Raw genomic sequence first — 12,122 nt, forward strand, 5'->3', positions numbered from 1 at the left:
GGTTTCACCGTGTTAGCCAGGATAGTCTCGATCTCCTGACCTCGTGATCCGCCCGCCTCGGCCTCCCAAAGTGCTGGGATTACAGGCATGAGCCACCACGCCCGGCCAATATTCTATCATTTCTATCATAGGATATTCTAGCATTTCTATCATAGCATATTTTATCATTTCTATCTCTCATAGGACGTTCTATCATTTCTATCATAGGATATTCTATCATTTATATCTATTTATCATAGATATTCTGTCTATCTGTCATAGGCTATTCTATCATTTCTATTTATTTATCATAGGATATTCTATCATTTGTATCTATCATAGGATATTCTATCATTTCTATCAGGATATTCTATCATTTCTATCATAGGATATTCTATCATTTCTATCATAGGATATTCTGTCATTTCTATCATAGGATATTCTGTCATTTCTATCTATCATAGGATATTCTGTCATTTCTATCAGGATATTCTATCATTCCTGTGTATCATAGGATATTCTATCATTTCTATCTATTATAGGATATTCTATCATTTCCATCTATCATAGGATATTCTATCATTTCCATCTATCATAGGATATTCTATCATTTCCATCTATCATAGGATATTCTATCATTTCCATCTATCATAGGATATTCTATCATTTTTATCTATCATAGGATATTCTATCATTTCTATCTACCACAGGATATTCTATGATTTCTTCAACAAGTGCTTACCTTCTTCCTTGTACTCACCAGTTTTCAAAATAATGAATTGATTCCCTAGCATCCCCTGATGATGGGAGAGGTTTCTTCCTTAGTTTATGATGTATTCATGGATTTAAACATATTTGTTGTGTTTAAATCCTTTGCAGTTGTTATCCCTATTCATGTTCAAATTGTCCCCATCTCTGGCCAGTGGGAGCCTCTTCAAGTTGATTTGAGTCCTTTTGACACAATCCTAAATGGTCTTTGTTTTGTTGTGTTTTGAAGTCAGTCTTGCTCTGTTGCCCAGACTGGAGTGCAGTGGTGCGTTCATGGCTCACTGCAGTCTTGACTAAGTAGTCTTCGAAAGCTTCTTTGCTTTCTAGCGTGACTGGACGTGCAGGATTAGATTGTATTTTTGCTGCCACAGACCTGGAATGAGCTATTTCTTTTAAGGGTCTTTAGTTGCTTCTTGTGGAAATGGGATTTAGAGACCATAAATACCATGACCATCAGAAGTGTTTGTTGTTACTGAGTTGGTCATTGGTTTTAGGCTTTTTCTGTTGACAAAGCTAGGAAATGTGTGATTTTGTGTGTAAGGATCATGGCCTGTGACACAGGCTCAGGAGGCCCTGAGAACATGTGCCCAGGAAATGTTTTTTATTTTCTTTTTTCTTTCCTGTTTTTTTTTTTTTTTTGAGATGGAGTCTCGCTCTGTTGCCCAGGTTGGAGTGCAGTGGCCGGATCTCGGCTCACTGCAAGCTCTGCCTCCTGGGTTTACACCATTCTCCTGCCTCAGCCTCCCAAGTAGCTGGGACTACAGGTGCCTGCCACCTCGCCTGGCTAGTTTTTTGTAATTTTTAGTAGAGATGGGGTTTCACTGGGTTAGCCAGGATGGTCTCGATCTCCTGACCTCGTGATCCGCCCTTCTTGGCCTCCCAAAGTGCTGGGATTACAGGCTTGAGCCACCGAGCTCGGCCTTTTTTTTTTTTTAAATAGAGTTGGGGTCTCACTATATTGCCCAGGCTGGTCTCGAAATCTTGGGCTTAAGCGATCCTCCTCCTTCGGCCTCCCAAAGTGCTGGGATTACAGGCTTGAGCCACCGAGCTCGGCCTTTTTTTTTTTTTAAATAGAGTTGGGGTCTCACTATATTGCCCAGGCTGGTCTCGAAATCTTGGGCTTAAGCGATCCTCCTCCTTCGGCCTCCCAAAGTGCTGGGATTACAGGCTCCAGCTACAGTGCAAGGCTGAAAAATATAACTACATTGTGAATTGATATCGATATTTCCAATCTAAGTTCAGAACTGTGTATCTTCTATATACATGCAACTTCTCTAATCTCTCCTCCATTGAAACAGAGTTAAAGGCCTGGCCCAGAGGCTTTTGGTGTGGAGGTGGGTGTTAAGGGTGATGTGAGAAGTAAGAAGAACCACCAGTCAATCATCAGTGTCAGCCTTTCTGTGGTACCAACACCTAGAACCTGGCCCACAGACGCGTTCATCCTTTCTCCCTGGGAACAGGAGCTGTCCTCCTCACGTGTGAACGGTTTCAGTCCTGACACTCAACAGGGCACACAAAAGGAGCCTGCAAGTCTTTAAGGAACAGGAAGCTCGGGGGCACAGAGGAGCGTTTCTAGCACACATTTTAAACAACTGAGACCAAAGCCAAGCACAGTGGTTTACACCTGTAATCCCGGCACTTTTCGGAGGCCAAGGTGGGCAGATTGCTTGAGCTCAGGAGTTCAAGACCAGCCTGAGCAATATGGCGAAACCCCATCTCCACAAAAAAATTATCCGGGCTTGGTTGTGTGCACCTGTGGTCCCAGCCACTTGGGAGGCTGAGGCAGGAGAATCTCTTGAACCCAGAAGGCGGGGGTTGCAGTGAGCCGGGATCACGCCACTACACTCCATCCTGGATGACAGAGCGAAACTTGTCTCAAAAAAATAAATAAATATCCGGGACCGCTAAACCAGTTTACAGGCAATTGGGGCCTTGTATTGGTAGTTTCTTGATTTTAAATCACATTCCTCACAGAAACATCAACTTGCTAAGAAGTACAGAAGCGAGGAGAGAATCAGGAAGAAGAGAGACTTTAGCAACTGCAAGTAGCCTCAGAAATGTCACGTTTACTGAGGTCTCTCCACCTGGGGTCTAAGACAAGTGCAATCTGGCCCTTGCCCTTAAGGACCACTTAATTTAGGTGGAAAGGAAAAAGCATGTGTGAGTCAAACGTGCATAGATGTGTCAGAGAGGATGAAAGCAGAAAATGCAGAACATGAGCCACAAATAGACTTTAGAGGAGGGAGGTGCATGATTACTCCTGGTGGGGAGGAGGAGGGAGCAGCCCTCACTGCCCCATCATACTGGGTCCTGCCCATCTCCCACAGGGGGTGGAGCTCTGGGTTCTGGCCTGCATTTGAGGCTGGGAATTGGAGAGAGCAGGGCTGGAGGGGTACTGGATGGGCAATGCCCCATCCTTTGCACATTTCATGGGTCTTCCCTTCTGGCCTGGGGTATCCCTCCCTGCAGAACCAGTTACAGAGAGATGGGGCAGTGGGCAGCCAGCGTAGGGGTGGGAAACATCTCTCAGGGAGCTTGGATCTAAGATTACTCCTGGTGCTGCTGGGGAAAAAGCCCTTGGTTTCCAGGGTCAGATTTGATTACAGCAGCCTGACGGTTTTATCACCCTTGGCAGAAGGGCTGTTTAGAGCTGGGACTTTCTGGCACCCAACACTGTCACTAGATCTCCATGCACATTAGGGGCAGCTTGTTGCCCTGTGACAAAAGCACTTGGCCCCATTCTGCCCCTGACTAGCATATGACCTTGGACAGTTACTCTACTACTGTGTGAACAAGTGAGGGTGTTAGCAGATCATTTTATTTTATTTATTTATTTAATTAATTTATTTTTTGAGACAGAGTCTTGTTCTGTCACCCAGGCTGGAGTGCAGTGGCACAATCTTGGCTCACTGCAAGCTCCACCTCCTGGGTTCACGCCATTCTCCTGCCTCCCGAGTAGCTGGGACTATAGGTGCCTGCCACCACGCCCAGTTAATTTTTTGTATTTTTCACAGAGGCGGGGTTTCAGTGTGTTAGCCAGGATGGTCTCGATCTGACCTCGTGATCTGCCCGCCTCGGCCTCCCAAAGTGCTGGGATTACAGACCCAACTCTAGAATTCCAAGACCTCACTCTGTACTCCCCTCCCCCGATTGACCGTTTAGCATTTTATAGTCCCTAGTTAATGCGCTGTCCTTCTTTCCATCCAGTAATATCTGTCTACCTTCCTGTATGCTGAGCCTCATGTTAGTTCTGGGGCTGTGGCAATGAAAGACACACTGGCAGCCCAGATTCGGCTCTGAGGAGGCAGACAGGGAGCAGCTGCCTGCCTGCCAAGGGACCTGATCCTGGAGAGGCTCTAGACCCAGAGAACACAGCACTGGCTGGCCTCTTCTCAGTGATTTTATTACAGTGATGGGTGAATAGTGTGCAGGCAGCTGCTACAGAGTGTGCTCCTCCCCAGATTATGCTGAAACCTAACGTGCAGTGTGATGGCATTGGAGGTGGAGCCTTTGGGAGGCTATTAGGTCATGAGGGTGGAAGCCTTCATCAATAGGATTGGTGCCCTTATAAAAGAGCTCCCTTACCTCTTCTGCCATGTGAAGACACAGTGAGAAGATGGCCTCAGCCTGCCTCAGCCTCCCAAAGTGCTGGGATTACAGGTGTGAGCCACCGCGCCTGGCCCGGTTATTTTTTTTTTTAAGTGGAGGACTTCTGACCCATCTCATCACCTTCTGATACACACCAACCAACCAGTCAACCAGCCATTGCTGTTTACTGGTTGATCCTTTCTCCCTGGGAACCTCCCTTTATACCTCGTAGGTATAAAGCACCACGGTTCATACAACTATGGGGTGGGTGTGAAGATGTCTAAAACACTGGCCTTGCTCTCTTTGAGTTCTCTGTTTCCCCTCTGGGAAAATAACACATGTTCAAGTGAAAAGTCCTTTCTTTTTTTATAATTTTTATTTTATGATTATTCTTCTTTTATTTATTAGAGATGTGGTCTCACTATGTTGCCCAGGCTGGTCTCAAACTCCTGGCCTCAAGTCATCCTCCGGCCTCGGCCTGCCAGGGTTTTGGGATTACAGGCATGAGCCACCGAGCCTGGCCAGAAAAGTTATTTCTAACAGCACAAGACTGTTTGATAAGTGCCAATAGTACACTGAGGTACAAAGTTGGGGGAAGTGGAGAGAAATGACCACTAGAAGGTTGTTTTTAAAATAGGGATAAAAATTATTTCCTGGCCGGGTGCAGTGGCTCATGCCTGTAATTCCAGCACTTTGGGAGGCTGAGGCAGGTGGATCACCTGGGGTCAGGAGTTCAAGACCAGCCTGGCCAACATGGTGAAATCCTGTCTCTATTAAAAATACAAAAAAAATAAAAAATTAGCTGAGTGTGGTGGCAGGCACCTGTAATCCCAGCTACTCAGGAGGCTGAGGCAGGAGAATGGCTTGAACCCGGAAGGCAGAGGTTGCAGTCAGCTATGATGGCACCACTGCACTTCAACCTGGGTGACAGAGCAAGACTCCATCTCAAAAAAAAAAAAAGATTTCCTTGTATGAAACAGCTGCAGAATGTTTCTGACATAATGAACTCTTTTGAAAGACATGAGCACTTCAATTGATTGTACTTATATTTTCCTAGTCTTCATGCATTAGTCATTAAAAAAAAACCTCACCAAGTCTTATTGATTTTATCTCCTACATATCCCTCACATTGATTGTCTCATTGCCATCCTCACTGCTACTGTCATGGTTGGGCCCTTAGCATCTCTTTCTGGGCTCACATATGAACCCATCCCTTTTCCTTTCTCCAGTCCCACCTGTCCCTCCGCTGGGTCCACACCTGTACTACAGCCTGGGTTATCTGGCCGTAGCACTGAGCTGACTACATCATTGATGCTTGGGCTGGCGGAGGACCCTCAGGAAACTCACTGCATGTGGCAAACAAGCCCCTTCACGTGTGGCTTTGTACACCTCTTTATCTCCTTTGCCCACCACCCCAGCTCTCCCAGCCCCTCAAAGTCTGCTTCAGCCATGATGACCTGCTTCCCTCCATTCAAGCAAACTTTGCTCTTTTGAGCCTCAGTGCCTTTGCTGTTGGCTGCATTCTCTTCATGGAGAGGTCTCTGCCTACTGAATTTGTATTTATTCTCCAACCCTCAGCTTAAACATTTCCTTTTATGGCCTCTGAAGTTAATCACTCCCGCCTCAGTCTCCCCATAGCATACTGCTACTGTGGTCTTCACGTTCACTGGGCAGAAATTTATTTGACTTCATCATCTGCTAAGCCTTTCCGCAAACATTTATTAAGCAACTACCACATGCTAGGGCTGCGACAGGGTAAAGAGACAGATGCAGTGCCTGTCCTCTTGGATGTCCCCAAGCAGTGAGGGGGTTGGAGATATGCAGAGGCAATTATAGAATGTGTGACAGTGTTGTGATGGGGGTGCAGGCCTGGGGGAGTGGCTGCAGGGGCCCAGTCTCAGAGGGGCCCTGGGGGATCAAAGAGGGCTTCCCAGGAGAAACGATGCTTTTTTTTTTTAAGGCAAAGTCTTGCTCTTTCACCCAGGCTGAGGTGAAGTGACTCGATGTCAGCTCACTGCAACCTCAGCTCTCCACCCCAGGTTCAAGCAGTTCTCCTGCCTCAGCCTTCCCAATACCTGGAATTGTAGGCCCATGCCACCACGCCCAGCTGATTTTTGTACTTTTTTAAGTAGAGATGGGGTTTCACCATGTTGGCCAGACTGATCTCAAACTTCTGACCTCAGGTAATCTGCCCACCTCAGCCTCCCAAAGTGCTAGCATTACAGGTGTGAGCCACTACGCCCAGCCATGACACTAAATTGATTTCTGAAGCCCAGGCAAGAATTTGCAATCTGGTCCTCCACCAAGATCTTCCGGGGAAAAGCTGCATCTTATTCATTGTTGTGTTGCCCCCAGTCTAGCTCTGTATTTACACATAGTAGGTGCTCATTACATTTGCTTGTTTAGTTAAATGAATTATTGGGCAAACAAAATGAATGGGCAAATGAAAACTGTATTACTTTTGAGCAAGTGGACAACCTCGGCTTAACGCTCCGGCTTCTAATATCAGGTGGCTATGCCTAAGATAAAAGTTGTGTTTTACTTTTGCATATCATGTGGTTTACTGCAGTACTTTTTTTTGACCTTTAGATTCAGTTTAGTAATACTCTATGAATGATGAGTGGTTTTACAGTTTTTCAGATGAGTTTGTGGCTTTTGTTTCCAAAATAAAAAGCATAATTTTATTTAATTTATGAATATCTAGAAATTTTATAAGTGATATTTTCCTAAACATCCTTTAAATTTTTCTTTTTTTTTTTCTTCTTTTTGAGACAGAGTTTTCACTCTGTCACCCAGGCGGGAATGCAGTGGTGTGATCTGGGCTCACTGCAATCTCTGCCTCCTGGGTTCAAGCCATTCTCCGGCCTCAGCCTCCCGAATAGCTGGGATTACAGGCATGCACCACCACGCCCAGCTAATTTTTGTATTTTTAGTAGAGACGGGGTTTCACCAAGTTGGCCAGGATGGTCTCAAACTCCTGACCGAAAGATCCACCCACCTCAGCCTCCCAAAGTGCTGGGATTACAGGCGTGAGCCACCGCACCTGGCTTAAAATTTTCTTAATGTAGAAAAAAAAAAAAATAGCTGGGCGCAGTGGCTCATGCCTGTAATCCCAGTACTTTGGGAGGCCGAGGCAGCTGGATCACCTGAGGCCAGGAGTTCGAGACCAGCCTGGCCAACAATGGTGAAACCCCATCTCTACTAAAAATACAAAAATTAGCTGGGTGTGGTGGCAGGTGCCTGTTATCCCAGCTACTCAGGAGACTGAGGCAAGAGAATCGCTTGAACCTGGGAGGTGGAAGTTGCAGTGAGCCGAGATCGCACCATTTCACTCCAGCCTGGGCAACAAGAGTGAAACTCCATCTCAAAAAAAAAAAAAAAAAAAAAAACACGGTGTGAATGGCAGTGGAAAGAAATTGTAGGAATGGTGGGCAGGGGTGTTGGGGGAAGAGGTGGAGTTGGAGACAAGGATGGGCCTTACCTTTATATCCAGGAGCTCAAAGAATTTGCCTGTCTGATGTCTCTCTTGTTCATGACAGGGCCAGGCTTTTTGAGTGGCTGTTACCTACCTCTAAGAGTATGACGATGAATTTTATGTGTCAACTTGACTGGGCCACAGGATGTTTAGATATTTGGTCAAACGTTATTCCAGATGTTTTTGGATGGGATGAACATTTAAATAGGCTGACTGAGTAAAGCAGTTTGCCTTCCATAATGTGGGTGGGCCTTCTCTAATCAGTAAAGTCCTGAACAGAACAAAACAGATCCTTGCTCTGAGTAAGAGAGAATTCCTCTTGCCTGACTGCATTTAAACTGGGACATTGACTTTTTCCTGCCTATGGACTTAAAATATTGACTCTTCCTGGGTCTGTAACTGCTGGCCTTTGGACTGGAACTACACCATGGGCTTTCCTGGGTCTCTGGCTTGCTGATTTACCCTGCAGATCTTGGGGCTTGGGACTTGTGAGCCTCCAATAAGCAGGAGCCAATTCACTGTAATAAATCTCTTTACACACACACACACACACACACACACACACAATTGGTTCTATTTATCTGGAGACTCTGCCTAATACAAGGTGACAGTGTTGTGATGGGGGCACAGGGGTTTGGGAATGCACAGAGGGCCCCTAGGCTTATTTACTAATATCAAATAAATCATCAATCCATAGATAGCAGAGCTGGGGATCAAAGCACTCTCTGAGTTTACAGATGAGGAAACTGAGGCCCAATGAGGAAGGTTCTTCCCACTGCACAATCCACTAATCTTACCTGTTAGCTGAGGATGGAATCCCCTTAATTGGAGACCATAATTAGAAATAAGACTTAAAATGGGAAATTTTTCATATGAAATAAATTCATATGAAAATATAAACAATTGGATGAATTTTGTTTTCGGAAGAGCAAGGTGCAATGGGGGAAGGCAGGGGCACAGGGTGAAAAGACACAGTCCCTATCCTCTCAGAGATCCCTGATCAATGAGTTTCAAAGATGCACAGAAGCAAACTATCCACAGTGAGCATAGTTTGGTTCTTGGAAGTGACATTCTCATTCAGGACAATGAGAGACGGGGTACAGGAGGGGCAGGCCAGGCCCAAAGACCTTGCCTCCTTGTTACTCTGTTGAGAGCTGTCCCAGACCACTGTAGTCTATGTTACGCTGGGAAACTAAATCAACATTACATATCCAGAGGGATGAATGGCTGGAGCTGGCCCAATGCTTAACTTCAGTGAGCTGGTAGAAGATTTCTGCAAACAGTCTAGCAGTAGCACTGCATCGCGTCTTCTTTACAATGGCATTTTTAGGCATGCCACCCCTTTCCTGGTTGTGTTATGGAAGTGGGGATCAAACCACTCCCTCAGTTTACAGATGAGGCAACTGAGGCCCAACGAGGAAGGCTCTTCCCACTGCACAACCCACTAATCTCACCTGCTAGCTGGTGGCAAAGTGGGCAGCAGGGTATTTGGAGCAGTGAGGCAGCCGGCAGCCTATTTTCAAACCTAGTGTAAAACTTGTTTTTCGGGCCGGGCGCGGTGGCTCAAGCCTGTTAATCCCAGCACTTTGGGAGGCCGAGACAGGCGGATCACGAGGTCAGGAGATCAAGACCATCCTGGCTAACACGGTGAAACCCCGTCTCTACTAAAAAATACAAAAAACTAGCCGGGTGAGGTGGCAGCGCCTGTAGTCCCAGCTACTCGGGAGGCTGAGGCAGGAGAATGGCGGGAACCCGGGAGGCGGAGCTTGCAGTGAGCTGAGATCCGGCCATTGCACTCCAGCCTGGGTGACAGAGCGAGACTCTGTCTCAAAAAAAAAAAAAAAAAACAAACTTGTTTTTCTTTTTGCTTATATAAAGCTTATGACTATTCATTTGGGGTCAATAGCTTGCAACAGAAAACCCATGTTGTGCCCAATCTGGCCATTATTGTCATTTTACCTCTTATTTACAGCAAGGGCGATGGGCAAGATAGTAAATGTTCTTGAAATCCACTAGAGGATGGAGATATATTTAGCCTGGCAAAGAGATTCCTCAGGAGACTCAAGAGCAGTCTTCAGCTATTGAAAAGGCTGCTCTGAGGAGGAAGGGATGGAGTTGTTCTCTGTTCCCCAGAGATTAGAATGGGGCCAGGAGAGGTTACAGGAATACAGGTTTTGGTAGGCAAAGGGTCAAGGGCTCTGCCTTGGAGGTTTTGGAACATGGGCTGGATAAGTGCTTGGTGCAGGGCTGTGAAGGAGATTGAAGCATTAAGGAATGCTTGGGCTACATTATTTTTAAGTACCTTCTAACCTTGAGATTCTCTGATTTGAGGCTGTGGACAATGGTAAATTGCTATGAATAGTGGCATCTGAAGAGGTTGAATATGACCATTCATCCAACCAAACGGGTTGGTCTGTTGTGTATAAAGCACTCTGTTCAGGAAGAGACACTAAGGTCCCCATCTCAAGTACACACATGGCTATAATACAAAACAGAATGTTATATAGGCTATAAAGAGGCACATACACCTCTCTTCCTCCTCTGATAGATACAGAAGAGATGGTAATAATACACAGTTTGGAGAGCAAGGAAAGCTGTCATGTAAGAGGTGACTATTTCATCATTAATGCACGGTTTAAAAAAATTTAGGCAGAACAGGCTGGGCGCAGTTGCTCACTCCTGTAATCCCAGCACTTTGGGAGGCCAAGGAGGGTGGATCACCTGAGGTCAGGAGTTCAAGACCAGCTTGGCCAACATGGCAAAACCCCGTCTCTACTAAAAATACAAAAATTAACCGGGCATGGTGGTGGGCACCTGTAATTCCAGCTACTTGGGAGGCTGAGGTAGAAGAATTGCTTGAGCCCGGGAGGCAGAGGTTGCAGTGAGCCGAGATCGTGCCACTGCACACCAGCTGGGACGACAGAGTGAGACTCCATTAAAAAAAAAATTAGAACAAACGGGTATGCTATAAAAGTGAGTCTCTAGTATTATTCAGGAAATTCTAATACCTGCTATAACATGGGAGGACATTTATGCCAAGTGAAATGAACTAGTCACAAAAAGACAAATACTAATGATTCCACTTATATGAGGTTCCTAGAGAAGTCAAATTCATACATGCTATCGTTGGTTACTTATCAGTCTATTACCCTTAACTGAAAATGTCTTGTTCTTTTTTTTTTTTTTTTTTTGAGTCAGGGTCTCGCTCTGTTACCGAAGCTGGAGTGCAGTGGTGCTATCATAGCTCACTGCAGCCTCCACCTCCTGGGCTCAGGTGATCCTCATCCTCTTACCTCAGCCTCCCAAGTAGCTGGGACTACAGTCATGTGCCACCATGCCCAACTAAGTTTTGTATTTTTTTATAGAAATGGGGTTTTGCCATGTTGCCCAGGCTGGTCTTGAACTCCTGGGCTCAACTGATCTGCCCACCTCGGCCTCCCAAAGTGCTGGGATTACCTGTGTGAGCCATTGTGCCTGGCCCTGAAAGCATCTTATATTCCCCTTTCTTAGCACAGTGCCTGGTGTATGGCAGGAACTCATGAAATATTTGTTAAATAAATAGGAACATTCACACGGGAGGAACAATCACATCTCATAGGGTAGAGGTGGGCAGTGGTCAGGGGAAGAAGGGAAGAAATAACATTTGAGAGGTGAGTCTTCCTTGAAGTGGGAATTAATCATTCAATATTTACTAAGTCCCTATTTTATGCCAGGCATTGGGCAAGGACCCACTGGATATACAGAGATGACTGACACAGCATTTATGTTTTCGGAATCCCATGGGATAGAGGAGACAATCCAGGCTGAGAGCGCTATACAAACAAAAGGCTGGAGTCCTAAAAACGCTTGATGTGTTTGCAGGGGATATAGTTTATGAGGGAGGGGATTAGGCTTAAAAAGGGCTAGACAGTAAAAGGTGAAAGTAGGGAACAGTGGAAGGTGATATGGCCTTTAAACTTTGCAGCTTTCAGGTCTTTCAGGTTACAGTTTGAACTTGATTCTGGAAGCAGCAGAGAAATCAATCACTGGCTACTCTTAAACAGCTGAGTGATACAATCAAATGTGTACTTCACAAATTTTCCATGTGGCAATGTGGAGGATGGACTGGATTGCCTTGTTATTGGGCGACAAGTTAGAAGGCTACTGCAATAGTCCTAGCAAAAGATGATGAGAGGCTGGGCACGGTGGCTCACACCTGTAATCTCAACACTTTGGGAAGCTAAGGTGGGTAGATTGCTTGAGGCCAGGAGTTCAAGACCAGCCTGGCCAACATGGTGAAACCCTGTCTCTACAAAAAATACAAAAATTAGCT

The 12,122-nt window shown here is 45.7% G+C and overlaps 1 protein-coding gene across 1 annotated transcript in view; it reads left to right on the top strand.

Moving 5' to 3' along the window:
- Nucleotides 1-12,122, top strand: part of LOC105523014 (solute carrier family 45 member 3) — a 49,581-nt gene that overhangs the window by 13,951 nt on the left and 23,508 nt on the right. Inside the window, exon 4 of the mRNA XM_011957728.1 lies at nt 4,450-4,525. Coding sequence (XP_011813118.1) covers nt 4,450-4,525 — 76 coding nt within the window. The remainder of the gene's footprint in view (nt 1-4,449; nt 4,526-12,122) is intronic.

Source organism: Colobus angolensis, unplaced genomic scaffold, assembly GCF_000951035.1.
Source record: "Colobus angolensis palliatus isolate OR3802 unplaced genomic scaffold, Cang.pa_1.0 Scaffold449, whole genome shotgun sequence".
In the NCBI taxonomy this organism is placed as follows: Eukaryota; Metazoa; Chordata; class Mammalia; order Primates; family Cercopithecidae; genus Colobus; species Colobus angolensis.